Here is a 16,608-nt window from a genome sequence, read left to right on the forward strand (position 1 = left end):
TGTGTCCTATATTAAACAGTGACAGTTTTAACCAATATGTAAAAATACCACATTTGATAAGTTACATGCTGCAGTTTTAAAGAAATGTGATTTATATCACTAAATTGCACACAGTAACTTTAATTATATTTTCAAACTTACTGATAATTGTGGAACAGTGGAGAAAATAGTAAAAAAAAACATATTTACCAATAATGTCAGTTTTGTTTGTTGATGTTAATGTAAATTGATCAAGGCAATGATAAATCAAAATTCTCATACGAAATTTTCACGATAAATGCCCATGTACAGGGATGTGTTAGCCCAGATGTGTGGGAAGCAGCTCATTCTTTTGTGTAATCTCTCCAAAGAGGATTGTGCATGTCATTAAAGGGCTAATAATAAATGATGGACTCTGGTGACGTGTCCTGCCGGCTCCAGCTGCACAGGTGTCAGTGACAACACAAGTGAACAGATGCTGCACAAAGTGTTCACCTCCAGGGAATCATCAGAAACACAGACAGTCAGATGTGTCTGGAGTCCCTCTGACGTGACCAAAAAAAATAAAAAATAGCTACGAGTGTTGCTATGGCAGCTTGAGGATGGAGTGACTGAGAACAAGCGGGGTGTGTGTTCCTGCTGGTATGGTGGAGAGAAGTGGAGGGGGGGGGTGCTAATTGAGTGGACAAATAGGGGGGTAGTGGGGGCACTCTGACAAAGGGAGGATTGTGTGTCCATTCTGTCAGAAGGAGAGCATAGTTGAGTGTTGTTTGCATCACGCAGCTCCGTCCATTCTGGGAGGTTTACTGCAGAACACTTCGTCACTAAAACATGAGGACATTAGCAGGTCTGCTAAAGCTTCTCATCAGCAGTGGGACGTCTTTGCTAGAAAAACGAGATTGCGTGTGTGAGTGTCCCAGTGCTACATCGCATGATTTCAGTTAGACCTCGCCTTGCAACAAATTCAGAGTGACAGCAGGAAGTGAGTGCAGTGTGACTGCTACTCTAGTCCCCTTCCCCCATGCAGACGGGACCCTTGTCATTATATAACTGTCTCTTCTGCATTCTTCTTCTCCTGCTCTCTGTGACACACTGGGATTGTTCAGTTGGGGGGGGGGGAGTTGGTTCTGTCCCAGCCCAGTTTATTTCACTCATCTCTGGTGAAGAAAATTAGTTACATGGAATTATACCCCCTACTCCTAAATGTTCTCTTTAACTTTAATACATCTGTTTACAGTTAGGCTCTCTGAATAAAGTACCATACCTTATTCTTTCTCAGATATTCTCGGAGAAAGCAAGTAGCCTTTGATCTTCGTTGTCTGTCACAAATCAAATCCTTCGGGGCTCCAAATATGCCGAGCAGGATCGTTGTTCTGACAAAAACAACATCTGTGTACTGTTACAGCTGCAGAGCTTGTTGCCATGGGATTGAACTGCTCCTTTGCTCTTCAGGCACATTGTGTACGCAACTGAAAAATCAGGGCTTCAATTCAGGTAACGCACCCCGTCCTGAAGCAACAGAACACTGAGTTCCTTACCCTTGATCCCAATACAAATCAATCAAATTTCAATAAAATTTAATTTGCATAGCACATTTCAGCAGCAAGGCATTTCAAAGTGCTTTACATCATAACAAACACAAAAACACAAAGTGATGCAACATAGAATCAATAATCAAAACATTACATTAAGTCAAATCCCATCATTAAATTCGTAATTGATTACGCTTCAAATACAACTCTAAACAGGTGGGTTTTTAGTTGAGATTTAAAGGAAGTCAGTGTTTCAGTTGTTTTACAGTTTTCTGGACGTTTGTTCCAAATTTTCTTTTATTTTCATCTTATTAGGTTTATTTGATAGGAACAGATACACATTAACATAGACAAACTGAATAAAGCGGCAGTCCCATGCTAGTGTCATGGTGCTTGTAACTTAAGCTAATTTGCAGCACTTGTTCCTAGTTGGGCTTTTTTAAACAGTGTATCTGAAAACTACGAGGCGATTTGTGGTACATAAAATCTGGATGCTGCTTCTCCATGTTTAAACATCCATCCATCCATTTTCTGTACACCCTTCTCCCTAATGGGGTTGGGAGGGGTGCTGGTGCCTATCTCCAGAGAACATTTCGAGCGAGAGGCGGGGTACACCCTGGACAGGTCGCCAGTCTGTCGCAGGCACCATGTTTAAACAAACAGAAGTATTTTAAAGTCTATTTTCTGAGCTACAGGGAGTCAGTGTAAGGACTGGGGTGATGTGCTCTGTCTTCCTGGTTTTAGTCAGAACACCAGCAGCAATATTCTGGATCAGCTTCAGCCCCTCCATCCTCCATAGAGGATTGATATTATTAGGCAGACCTGAGAAGACACTGCTGCAGTAATCAATGCAACTAAAAAGAAATGATGAGTTTCTCTAGATCTCACTGAGATATAAGTCCTCTATTCCTGGAAATGCTCTAATCCTGGAAAAGTTACAAAGAAGGCCGACTTTGTAACTGTCTTTATGTGACTCTGAAGGTTCAGATCAGAGTCCATCACTACTCCCAGATTTTAGGTCTGATCGCTGGTTTTTAGTTGTAGAAACTGAAGCTGTGCGATCTAGATCATTTCTGTATAGGTTCTAAGATAATAACTTCAGTTTTGTTTCTGTTCAGTTGGAAGACGTTTTGGCACATCCACACATTTAAGCATCTGTTCAGTGACTGGATGGGTTCAGAGGCAAAATCGAAATGTAGAGCTGTGTATCATCTGCTTAGATATGGTAGCTAATTTAATTTCCTGTTAAGCACTTTGAACAGCCTTGTTGCTGAAAATGAGCTATGTAAACAAAATTACCTTCCCTTACCTTATCTTATAATCTGAGCTAGCAGGAGTATGTGTAGGTATTAGATAAGATTAAATACCTTACAATTTTATACTAAATATAAATATGATGATACTACAAGAAGTAGAAACTGCAAGGATGCACTGCTCATTGAACTAAAATATACTGTAAAATCTATTTAAAATGTAGGAGATCCATTAAAAATATGGCAATATGGCAAAAAGCTTTGCTGCTTTTTGCCATATTACCTGCAACTCCTCAGATGAAGGCATCTTCCTGCTTTTTCAGTCAAGCTGTTGTATTTTTTCTGTGCTTAATTTGATAATGACAAGTTCAGCAAAATGTACTTCAGGAAACAAATACTCAGACCTTGTCGTTTTTGGTTTAAACTTTACAATCACTTGCAGTCTGATGTGTTAACATGTAGTCACATTTCTGTAAAGAAATTCTAACTCTAAAAATAGCCTAGAGTTGCCCCTGGGCACAACCCACATGCTCAGAGAACTGCTTAACCCACAAATAAATTTCCATGATAAGTGTTGCAGCATCTCAGGTTGTTCTCTCCTGTTCTCACACTGCAGCTGATTTCAAAGATGCAGTATAATGCAAAATTTACTTTTTGAGCTCATGTTATGATGTCATGTTCTCATCAAAAACATAACTGGAGTGTTGTTTTCCCATGGCAACCATTCTGAGTGAAACCCTTGCATTCACCAAGTAATGTATTTTCCATGCAGCTCCTTGTTAGGAGGGAGCTTCCGCCTCACAAACCGTCCCTCCTCCCGCAACTTCCCCACTCAGCTCCTTCAGACTAGCCAGAAGCAATTAGCAAATACCTAGAAGAACTAAGCATTACAGGAGATATTTCTCAGTGAAATGCTGGTAAAAAAAAATTGTTAAAGGGTTAATTGGAAAGAGTAGGAGCTTCTTTGTTTTCCCTCCTAACTTTGTATGGTTTTAACAAATTGCATATTCATAAGATTATCATCATATTGTACAAATAAAACAAAATGTACTACTTCCTTTATAACATAAAGGTATAAACTCAAAAAACAGACAAGCACATCAAGGCAACATAAAGAGAGAGAAAAAAAACACTTTCAAAGAAAGCACAGAATTATTTATGTTTTTATATATCTGAGTGTAAAAATAAAGTAAAATAAAGAGCAGAAGAAAGGGAACCTTCAGAAAAAATAGATCAAAAGCACATTTATTGAAACTTAAGAAAAGGAGAAAAGAAAAGTGAGTAAATCAATAATAATAGTAATAGGAGCTAATCTGGTACAGAAGAAAAGCTTGTTCATTTAGCCAACAGTTGTAGTGAAGTGTGTAAATTGCTCAGAAGAGCTGCGCAGTGACATCCTAATCTTCTTAAATTTAGGAAAATATCTCAGTCAATAAGAAAAGATCCCAAACAAGGCCAGACTATGAGCTTCTTAAAGAGACAGAGGCCTAATTTCAAGACTTAAATTTCCTTTAAGTTATACTTAACATTTTCACTGAAGGTAATATTCTTGATTGTGCTATAAAATGGCACTATGTTGTTGGAAAGTACGTAGTACAGGCCCTTCAAATAGATCTGGGGTTCATATCTCTATCCTGCTTTCTCAGGGTGTAGCCTGGTTTAGTGACTCACCACTTCCGACTTTGATGCAGGATCGATTAATCTACAATAAAACCATGATGTCAAACTTAATAAATAAATAAAAAAATAAATAAAAAACGAAAATCCTCTCGAATGTCTTTGAGAGCTTAAAGTTATGAATAGATTTATATAGATAATCTGATGGAGAGTGTGAAGAGGCCATTTACTAAAAAAAAAAAAAAATCAGAGGATATAGGAGTCTAATAGGTCGTGATGATAATAATGGTGAGGGCTCTACTTAGAATTTGTGCGCGTCGCGGTGCGTCTCTGTGATGAACCAATGCGCATCTCCCAGTTCGCACTGCATCAGCTGCCAGCGCAGGCTCAGAGCGGACGTCACAGCTCTCTCTCTCTCTCTCTCTCTCTCTCTCTCTCTCTCTCTCTCTGTCTCTCCGCACCTTCCCCTTCACGTCCCTTTTTTCTCCCCTCCTCTTATTCCACCGGAGCATCTCTCTCCTTCTGCTCTCCTTTCCTTCTCCACCGCCCACTTCTTCCCAGCCATTGATCCCGACCACTCACCGCACCGCCGCCTCATCATCGCGTTGCCCCGCTGCGCTTTTCCGCATTTTTCATTTCTTTTTTTTTTTTCTTTTTTTTTAACTAATTTATTTATTTTAATTTTTTTTCTAAGAGGACGAAAATCGGAACATTTTTATTTTTATTTTTATTTTTTTTCTGGGACTACACAAACTCCCTCCCCAGCCCCCGGCCTCCCTCCCTCCTCATCACCATGGCGAGCACCGAGGATAAAGCGGCCAGCAAGGAGAGTCCGTCCAGCTGGAAGGACTCCATCTACAACCCGAGGACCGGGGAGCTGCTGGGTCGCACGGCCAGCAGCTGGGGTAAGGATGCAGCCCTGCGTCCGGTGTCCTCCTCCTGTCAGATATTAAACCTGTGCAGCCTGATTTGTTTATTATTGTTATTATTGATTTGTGTGCGTGGATGGCTGAATGAAGGTGACTGTGAGGCTGAGTTAGCATTGAGCCGTCCCAGGCCCGCATGGACGTGAAGGATGGTCTAAAGGTGTGCCCAGGTCTCCTCTTGCTGCGTGAGACTATTTAGATTTCCAAACAGATATAATTTATATGTATCTGCAGAGACCCCCACCCCCTCCTCTCTCCAGCCCCCCTGCTGACTGAGCTGCTTCCTTCCCATATAATCAGGGTCCTGCTGATTTCCTCAGCTCCATCCAAAGCTGATCAGGATGTAGAGTTTTTTTTTTATGTAATGCTTCTCCCTAGTCTGAGGTGGTAACACCCCGCCCCCCACCCCCCAATTCCCCAACCAACACACACACAAACACACACACACACACACTCTTCCCCTCACTGCAGCCGGCTCCTATAGGCTGATGCCGGCTTCAGTCAGGCTGCCTGGGCCCCCGTGCTGCTGTGCAGTGGGATGCTCCATTGCAGTTGCATGGCCGCCCACATTAGCATGCCTGTCAAGGTCAAATGGGATTCCCTCTCTCTTCTTTCTCTGTCTTTCTCGCGCTGGACAGGTGCATTGTGGGATACTGCTGGAGAGCAATGAGGGTAAAAAAAGATAGAAGGGGTGGGTGGTTGTGGGGAGTGGGTGGCTGTCACCCCCCCCCCCACACACACACACACACACACTCTCTCTCTCTTTTGGTCTGCTTAGAGGGCATCTCTGAGGTGCTGGTGAACCATTTTGATTCTGATGTTTCCTCGCTTTACAGCAGCAAAAAACTGCTGAAAAGTTTGGGGCGTTGGAAGGGGGCGTTGAGGAAAAAATACCTATGATTGTCAGAGGTAGTGAATTTAAAATGGTGTCGCTTAAATGGGTAGTTCTGTAGAACTGCAGCAAACCCAGACACGTCCCGCAGCATGCTCGACCCTCTGTACAAACAAACTTTACTGTTCCACAGAGAGAAGATTCGGCAGCATCAAGGTTCACACAACAAAAGTCAAAAACAATATATTAAAAACCAAGACTGCAACAATAATAGTAGTTGCAGCAATATTAATCATAATAATACTAACAATACTAATAATAATAACGTACAGTGTTATTACTCTATGTTATTATTTTCTGTAATAACTGCACAGAAAATCCTGAGCACTTATTACAAATAAATCATTTAGACATGACTTTTCACATCTTCAGTGTTCAGTCATTTTTGGAAAAGAGACTGACTATTTACCCTGCAGTACATCAGTGCAGAAAAAAAACAGATGTGCAACAACAGCAGAAATGTTACTGAAAGGGGCAGCATTATGTAAAGTCAACTTATTTTAGCTTTACATCATGTTCAAATGTTATTCCCTCATCAAAACCACAACTAGAGTTTTACTTTGATTAAGGGATGTTTAAGAATCCTTTAATCTCCCATGGCAACCATTCAGCTGTGCAAAACGCCTGGTTGGACCTAGCTCCTCCTTCGAGGACGAAGCTCCTCCTTAGAGCTGCAGTTTCCATGCCTCCCCTCCCCAGCTCAGCTCCTTCAGACTAGCCAGCAGCAATTAGCAAATACCTGGTGGAACTCGGCAAACGCTGGTAAAAACGTTGTTAAAGTTTTAATAGAGGAGCCATGTTGTGATGACTTTCTGAAGGCGGAGTTCCAGAGACAGAGCATCAATTTCATATGGCGTTAAATTATAAAGTCAATTTTATTTTAAGTCATGCTTGATAATTATAGCATGTCTATAACAACTGAAGGTGACATCCATCCATCTATGTTCTTCCGCTTATCCGGGGTCATGTCACCGGCGGTAGCAGCCTAAGAAGGGAGGTCCAGACTTCCCTGAAGGTGACATAGTTACTTAATTATTTTATAAAATGATACTCTGTGGCTGGAGAACACAATACTGGCCTTTTAAAAATGTTCTGTGTGTCCCCCTGACCTGCAGCCCTCATCCTGCTCTTCTACCTGGTCTTCTACTGCTTCCTGGCCGGCATGTTCGCACTCACCATGTGGGTGATGCTGCTCACGCTGGACGACTCCGTGCCGAGGTACAGGGACCGCATCCCCAGTCCAGGTCAGTGTCCTCCGGCTCCACCTAAAGGTCTGGCACCACCATCTGCTGCGAGCGGCCATGTTTTCTCTTTGAGGCATGCATTATTAATGCTCCTCCAGCTTAGACGCTTTCACTGTAAAGTGTTACTTTATATTGCTGCTTTTTGCATTGATCTGTTTTTAAGTTTCTTCCTGAGTGATAACTAGAACAGGATCAGCTCAGTGAATGCTTCCTCTAATAGCCATGTTTTGGTTTCACTCTCACTTTATGATTATTCCACTCGACGTCTCTGTTTTGCAGGACTGGCGATCCGGCCAAACTCTTTGGACATCTCCTTCAACAGATCTGATCCACAGAAGTATTCGCAGTATGTCCAAAACCTGGAGTCTTTCCTTCAGAGTGAGTGCACTCCATGCTGATGAATTACAAAAAAAAAAAGATCTGCAGGTGTCCTTTGTTTTCGTGGACTTGGATCTGAGCAGACCTCTGTCCACATCATGTCTCTATCAGGATATAATGACACGGAGCAGGAGGGGAACACGGACTGTTCTCCAGGAGATTACACCCTGCGGGAGGGAGGGGAAGGAATGTCGCAGAAAGCGTGCCGCTTCAGGAGAGTGCTCCTGAGTTTCTGCTCCGGCCTGTCTGACACTAACTTCGGATACCATGAAGGAAAACCCTGTGTGCTGCTCAAAATGAACAGGGTACCAAACGGCTTTCATGGCAAAGTCTGCCTTTTATAGCTGCTTACAGAAGTATACTTCATCTTTAAACTTTTTCACAAAACTTTTAACTACAACTGTAAAACTGTCATGTGTTTCACTGGGAGTTTCTGTGATGCACTGTGGGTGGGGATAACCCTGGTCAACAGACAAATAATCGTCTTGTTTTTCAACTGTTTTAGGGTTATTTTGATGAGTTGAATCCAAAAATCACATTGGTTTTTCTCCATCACATCAACTTTCTGAACTATGGAGCAACAGGAGCATCAAAATGGATGATTGTCCTCACATATGGAAAACCTGGGATCAATGAGTGATGAGCCGGAGGAGATTCCATCAAGACAGAAAAGAGACGGAGAATTTTACACAATGAAGACGTGATGTTCAATTCACATTACCCTTAATAGTGTTTATTATTCGATTTACAGAAATCCAAGTTTGTAACATTTAGTTAAATGTTACAAGCCTTCTTTTGGATGAGAAATATTAATGGAAATGAACTGATAATGTCACAAAAATATCATCAATTTAGTCAGAAGATTGGATTTCTCTAAATCAAATTAGAATAAAAAAAAACTTGACCTGATTGAGAAAAATGGATGTCAGTTTTGGATTCAGTGTTGCAAAATAAACCTAAGTCAGTTAAAAAAACATGGACAACTTCCAAAAAACAATTTTTAACCCAGTGGAAAGACTTAGAATTAATTAAAACTACTTATTAGATTTTTTTCGTTTTCTTTTTTTGGGGGGGAAAGGGGGAATTTGTAGCGTTCTTAAAAAACGTTCCCATTTTTCAGTGGCTCTGTTAGGAAGCCACATAAAGAAATGTGATTTATATCACTAAACTGCACACAGTAACTTTAATCATATTTTCAAATTTACTGGAATTTGTGGAACTCTGGAGAACATAGTAAATTACAATAATGTCAGTTTTGTTTTTTAACATTAATGCAAATTTATCAAGACAACAGTTAATCTAAATCTATAAGAAATTTTCACGATAAACGATAAATGATAAACGATAAACGATACGATAAATGACCACTCGAATGATGGACTACCACAGATAACTGTAGTGTGCCAAAAATGTAACATTTTGCTCTAAATGCAAACTGCTGTGTGATTAAAAAACTAAAACTGCACGTCCTCATGAACACAGCCTCCCATTGTGAAGCATGGTGGTGGCAGCCTCATGCCGTGGGAATATTTTTTCTTCAGCAGGAAAAGAGAAGCTGGCCAGAGTTGAAGGGAAGACGAATGCAGTTAAATGCAGAGCAACACTAGAAAATAAAAATAAAAATAGAAAACTGTGAGGGGCTGTGAGAAAGTAGAGAGCTCCATGGTTCAGATCAAAGCTTGTTTATGTCTTAGAATAGCCCAGTCAAAGTCTAGATCTGTGTGATGGCTTTAAATAGCTTTTTATTGATGCTCTCCATGCAATCCGATGGCGTTTGAGATATTGTGCAAGAAAACTGGGACACAAATGTTATGTTATGGAAGTACAAATCTGGTAGAGACGTGCACTGATGGATTTTGCAGCTAATATTAAATAAAAGGTGTGGGATGCTGTAAAGTAAAAAAATTAACAGCAATAATGTGGATTATTTAGCCAAATTATGGCTAAATAATTTTACCCATAATTTTATGACAAAAAGTCATATTTTCAGCATTTAGCTCCAAACTACATATTGAGTTAACAAGCATAATATTTAGGTTGAAACTAAATATGTCACTTTAAACTAAATATTTAGCTCCAAATCAGATATTTTGCTAACACACATATATATTTAGTTTGAGGGTAAATATTTAGTAAGCAAGCTAAAAGTTTTTGCTTTAAACCTAGTAATTAGCTACAAACTAAATATTTATTTAGTGAGCCTAAGTTTTGTTTTGTTTGGAGCCGTTAGCCTCAAGTGACACAATTAGATCCAAACTAAATACTTATTTAGCAGGCCAAATTCTTATTTTGAAGTTGAATATTTGTTTAGGAAGCTAAATTTTTAGCTTCCAACTAAATCCAAATATTCCAAGCCAAACATTTAGCCTCAAATCACACAATTAGCTCCAAACAATGTATTTATTTAGCAATCTAAGTATATGGTTTAAAGCTATTAATTTAATAAAATATTAATTTACAAAGATTAATATTGTTGTTTGAAACCAGATAGTTAGCTTGAAGATAAATATTGAAGCTAAATTAAATATTTAGCTTCAATATAAATCTGTAGCTCCTATATTTAGTTTATAAATTAAATGTTTATCTTGGTAATTAGATATTTAGTTTTAAACTATAACATTTATAGATGAATTAATAACCTGGTGAAAATATGACTGACAAATTAACCCCCATTTTGTTTCTTATGACAGGCTGAATAATCCAGATTATTGCTGTTAACTTTTGAATGTGTAACTTTAGCAGCATCCCACAGCATAGCCTCTGCAATGTGTCTGATCAAAGGGATTTTTAGATTTCTTTCTTTTATTTTTAATTGTAGAAATCTTTGAAAACCACATATATAATTTTTCTCCCACTTCCACATGGATCCTAATAAGCTATGCTGTCCCTTTGGTCATATTGTGTAGCTGCAATATGACAAAAAGTTTTAACCTGTTATGAATACGTTTATGGGCTCAGGCTCCTAAACGATTTGATTTGTTTGTAGCGGTGCAGCGTCCTGACAGTGACCCTCCTCCCGTCTCTCTGCCCTCACAGATCATCGGCCTGATGCCCGGCGGGGATCCCTACATCAACTGCACTGTCAAAGTAAAAACAAACATCAGAGCATTTCACATGCAACTTTCTTGTATGTGTATTTATGTCTTTTTAGTTCTTCCATTAAAAGCAAAACATATTTATTACCACTGTGGATTTAATATTTCCTTTGTTGATCTTTCATATTTTCCCTCTTTTTTTTTTTTTTTTTTTTGTGTGTCTTTGTGTCTCATGTCTTTTTGCATGCTGTCACTGACGTCTTTAGGGTAAGATGGATATGTGAATTATCAGGATAAGGCCAGTAGGAGTAAGAACACATTTCTGTTATGTAACGGGTCATTACATGGGCGCCTCCAAAACCCATCTTAGTGGCATTTTAGAGTTTATTTTTAGCCTAACCAGTGCCGCTCTTTTACCCCGGAGATGTCACTTTTTTCAGACTAAACACAGAACAATCTCATTTAACTAATTCATTCAAATCTCTTTGCCTGGACCTCAGAGAGATGGTGCTTCTGCTCGCTTATGTCTTGTGTCATTTTGTCTTAAGAACATTTCACATTTGCTGCTAATTTAACACTAAACTTGCTTTTATCCAATGAGAAATTTAAACCTCCATGTATTCTTCCCTGCAGAAAGAGAACCCGATCCAAATGCACTATTTCCCCAAAGAGGGACGCTTTGACAAGATGTATTTCCCCTACTATGGCAAGAAAGCCCATGTAAGTATCTTATCTTCCAAGGTGCATGTCGATGTATCTAAGAATATGTCTTACATGAGGCAATGAAATGCATTTTATGAAACATCAAATCTTGCCACACGTGTGTTTCTTTTGACGTTCACCTGTTCTTACAGTGTGTGTAGGAGGGAGGGTGCGAAATGTGTTGCCATGCTTTACTTTTGCAGCGATGTCACCATCGTGTTAGCCATCGGTTTAGCAATCACCTGATGAAATCGCTTACAGGTTCTTTACACAGTTTATTAGCGGGTGAATAATTATTCACTGAATTCAATAAGACGGTCAAAGCAACTGATTTTTCTAAATGCTGATGTGACATTCATCAGTGCAGACAGAGCATCAGCATAGCGTTGCTTGTTAATCGGGTCATTGCTTCAACATTTTAGTACCACTTGCCCAACAGAGGCGTTGCACTTAAAACCAAACATTTACACATGCTCTACTGAATTAAAAGATTTTTTTCCCCTCGTTAAGTCACCCTAAATAATAACCAAAACTATTTTTTTTATTTCTTAAGAGCCACAATGATGTCAATTTATTATATTAAAATCAGAAGTTTGCATATATTTCCTTAGACCTTGAAAGGTTTCCCTTTGAAAGTGTGTGACTCAGTTCAAATGTTTCCGTTGTCCTCCCACAAACACGTCACAATCCATTTCTCCGAAATATGAACTGGTGTAACTGAGGAAGGTTTGTAGGTCCCTTCAGAACATTGGTTTTGTTGTAGTTAAGGTGCTTTTGTAGCTCATTTGAAGTAATTTTCTACAAATTAGCTTTTGTCGCTAATTTGGCAGTATGCTTCTGGTCATTGTCCATTTGGAAAACCCACTTCCACCCAACCTTTAACTTCCTGATTGACGTCATGAGATATATAGCTTCAATATTTCCACATAATTGGGAAATATTTATTAAGATTATTGTAAAATGCCTCAATAATCCCTCTTGAAGCATCAAAGCACCAACATCATGAAGCTGCCACTTCCATACTTCCCAGTTGGGGTGTTACAATGAACGTTACGGCAACACAGTTTCACCAGTCCGCTGGACATGTCGCCAGAAATGAAGGTCTTTGTCTCTGAGTGCACTGGCAAATTGTAATATATCTGTTTCGCTTTGTTGCTCTTTGAATAACAGCTTCACTAGTTGGCCTTTCGGGCGCTTTGAATGGCCTCTTCACGTGGGCTTTGGTTTTGTTCTGCGTCTATTTACATTTCACCCTTAAAGACGTCCAGCTCTGGGACACAGACATGGGGGGTGTCTTCCTGAACATTTTGATAGTGAGACGTCCCAGTGTTCAGAACAGTGTGCATGGCACATTCAGACATCTGAAAGTTACATCAAACAAGGAGCACAGGCATGGAGTTACACAGTCGTAGAAGTTTATAAAGCCATCGCCGTGATGGTGGACACAGATTACTGGAAGGCATCGTAAAGTTAGCGTATGTAAACTTCAGAGTTCTAAGAAATAATAAGGATTTTAAAAATCTTTACTCTTCTCTCACTATTCTGTCATTTAAGACAGAATAATGGAAATCCTCACAAATATTTTTGGTTCCGTTCCTAGTTCCTAGTACACTTGAAATAAGACAATAATAAATTTTAAGTGACTTTATAGCAAAATGCTTATTTTAAGTAAATAATTATTTAATGGTGAAAAGTACTTGTTCCATTGGCAGATTATTTCACTTATAATAATGTTATAAGTTAATTTATCTGCCAATGGAACTGGCCTTTATATCTTGCTAAAATGTTACTTTTAAGTTATTTTGTTTTATCTCAAGTGTATTCATATATTTGCAGTAGAAACTAGTGTTCCATACGGTACTGCATATGAACGACCTTTATTTGCCGTGACGTGAGCTCAGCTAGCTTACAAAAGGACTGTGTTTAAAATAATAATAATGGATAAGTGGCTTAAGACCGGCTCACTCAAAAGAAAAGCTGAAGATATCAGTGGAAGGAAAACAATGTCAGGAATACTTATACAATACTACTTATATTTAATTTCCCTTTGGGATAAACAAAGTTTTTTTTTAATTGATCAGAGGAATTTATGTCTGCAGGAATATTTTTCCATTTTTGCAGAGCTTTTGTTCTTATGACATTATTACGATGCATAGCATGCCACCTGCACACAGATGATGGTCTGTGGCTGTGCTGAGTGACTTGGCGGTGAGCAGTGCTGCGCCCCACGCTGACTAACTGCATCTTAAAAAACTATTACTTACATCGGCCTTTCTTCATGTTGAAAGAAAATGTTAGTTTCTGCCAAATGTCTACAAAAGTCTCTGTTTCTTTTATTGTGCTACTAAATTGCAAATAGCCCTAAAATGTTATCAATGTACACAACACCTGTAGTGGAGAACAATTTCTTTTTTTGATTTCCATGTGTTTTCCGTTGTTGGAAAGCTTACAATTCACCCTCAGACAATTCAAAATGCCCCCAAGCATCGTTCATGGTACTTGGGGGCCATGAATGTTTTGTAATTGTGCCAGTCACATTTACAAAACACTTCCCAAAGAAGACAACAATAAATGAGTTCCGAGACTAACATTTTCAGTTCAGATTGTATATATTATGATGTTGTGTTATTGTGGAAGCAATAACACAACAATGGGAGCAATTGTGGGTTAAGTTTGATAAACACTGTTCCAGTGTCAGGACTGATGAAAGAGCATTTCCTCCCCGATGCAGGAGAACTACGTGGAGCCGCTGGTGGCTGTGAAGCTGCTGTTCACCAAGGAGGACTATAACAAGGAGCTGGCCGTGGAGTGCAAGGTGAACGGCTCCAACCTTCTAAACAACGACGACAGGGACAAGTTCCTGGGCCGCATCACCTTCCGGATCAAGGTGGTGGAGTAAAACAAAAAATGGCGGAGGCGGATTGGAGGAGCGCACCTTGCCGGCCCCTGAATTTACAAACGGATTTGTGATTATGGAAAAATTTTTAAAATTAAAAAAAAAAAAAAAAATGGAAGGAAGTGTCAAATATGTCACAAAGATGTTTCTTTTCTCTCTCTCTTTCTTTCTTTTCTGGATATGGTATCGATGTTTGACACAGGTAAATGTTTGGGCCTCCAACAGAGGAGGCCGGTTGGTGGCAGACGTTGCTTTGATGACCTTCCTGACCCTTCTTTCCATCTGATTTCTTGCTGAACTCCTCAGAACAAGTTTCTGAACCAGATCCTTTCCATTTTCTGTTGCACCGTTCATCGTTTACTTAGCACAGGTCCCTTTTTTTCTTTTTTTAGTGCTGATGTGATTTAATAACCTATAGCCATTGGAACCAAGCTACTTGGAGCTGTTGTGTGCAATTGCTGATACTTCTTTCTTTTCATTTGTGACTTTCCTCCTGTCAGGATGAGTGTGTTTCCATCTCTGAATCTGTGTGAAGGGCCTCGTCACTCGCTGATGTTGCGAGGACTCGGGATCTTGCTGTGTGTAGAGCTGAAAATGTAGAACATGTCCAACGTATCTTTCATCTCAAAAGATTTCATCAAGTCATACCTTGATACTCGAGTATAGCCAATATATCCTTGTATATGAAATGCCAATTCCAAACGCCCTTTTAACTATAAATATATAGTGAACTTAAGCATATTTAGGGAACTATAGGTAGAAATTTGTCTTGCGGTGCACCAAGCCGCAGACTAGTCTTGTGCCGTCCGTCTGTCTGGCTGTTTGTGTGTCTGCATGTGTGTTTGTCTGTCCGTCCATCTGCCTGTCTGTCTGCCTGTCTTCCTGTTTGTCCACCTCTTGCAGCTGATTGGGCGAGTCCCTCCAGGACTGGGTGAGCTGCGTTGTCTGGGGCGGCGGTGTGTGTGTGGACGGTGAGGGTTTGCTGTTTTGAGGTGGAGAGGAGCTGGAGAAGCATAGCAAGAAATAACTTCACTGCAATATGTACTGTATATCTCTACGTGATCTGTATATCTATCTGGGTCTCAAAGATTGTTTGTTAGCTTACTCTCTTCTTCAGCCTGTTTATCTGATTGTCTGCTGATCTATTACTCTTTAATGTACATATATATAAATATATATACACATACACAAACACGCACACAAACACGCACACAAACACACACACACACACACACACACACACACACCCACACACACACACACACACACACACACACAATATCTACCATACTAAGTCACACTGTATTTTTGGTCACCAAACATAATGTCTGTGCACTGTAAAGAAATATAATTTAAGCAAAGATTTACAGAAGATTATCTTATTCAAAGCTATGTTTACACAGTCTTAAAAGGAACCCGTATTTAAAGGAACAACCTGTAACATCTCTTCAGGGTGCCTTAAGACCTGATGAAATAAATTGTGATTTTGAAGAAAAAAAGCCTCATAGTTTCCTGTGGTGTTTTGTTGTTGTTTCATTTCCATTTTAGCTTGTAGAAAATATGTTTTTGCCTTTGTAAAGTCTAGCATGTTAGCATGCTAACTTATTTACTTTAACTTTTATGTCACTGTAGACAATAATAACCCCAAATACTTCAATGTTCCGTCTTAAAGGGATATTTTTTGGAATTTACTGAAGCTGATTCTTTTCTTAAGAAATGATCCCAAGCATCCTCCTCAAATAAACTGACAAGAAAAGGACAGAGAATCAAATGTTTTTTTTTTATGTTTAAGGTATATTGTTCACTTTTTCACTGACATAGCAAAGCACTTTTTAATTTAAACGACACACCTGCTTTTTTTTTATTTGTCCTATACTCGCCTGACTTAAGCAATACATCAGGTAAGATACTGTCTGCTTATGACTGATTAGTGTGTCTCCACTTAGAAATAAACTCACCCTTTTCTGTTTGAGTCATATTTAGTTTTTCAAGTATCCTTTTATTATTAATAACCATGACTGTCAGAGCGCTTGGGTTCCTCAAAGAGAGATTGGAAGGATTTCAAACATAATCATTATTTCTAGTAAGTTATTTCTAAATCTTCTGAAAATTATCTTACTTCCAGAGCCCTGTTTTATATGATAAAGCACATGC

At 39.3% G+C, this 16,608-nt stretch overlaps 1 protein-coding gene across 1 annotated transcript; it reads left to right on the forward strand.

Annotated features, from left to right (window-relative positions):
- Positions 1-3,662: 3,662 nt before the first annotated feature.
- Positions 3,663-15,956, forward strand: atp1b3a (ATPase Na+/K+ transporting subunit beta 3a). Its single transcript, XM_015007222.2, has 7 exons — positions 3,663-5,286; positions 7,315-7,443; positions 7,723-7,821; positions 7,933-8,126; positions 10,858-10,908; positions 11,490-11,576; positions 14,290-15,956. The coding sequence occupies exons 1-7, from the start codon at positions 5,175-5,177 to the stop codon at positions 14,455-14,457; spliced, it is 840 nt and encodes a 279-aa protein (XP_014862708.2). The 5' UTR covers positions 3,663-5,174; the 3' UTR covers positions 14,458-15,956.
- The last annotated feature ends 652 nt before the right edge of the window (positions 15,957-16,608 follow it).

The sequence above is a fragment of the Poecilia mexicana genome, unplaced genomic scaffold (assembly GCF_051168715.1).
Source record: "Poecilia mexicana isolate PSO_F unplaced genomic scaffold, ASM5116871v1 scaffold_17, whole genome shotgun sequence".
NCBI classification, from domain to species: domain Eukaryota; kingdom Metazoa; phylum Chordata; class Actinopteri; order Cyprinodontiformes; family Poeciliidae; genus Poecilia; species Poecilia mexicana.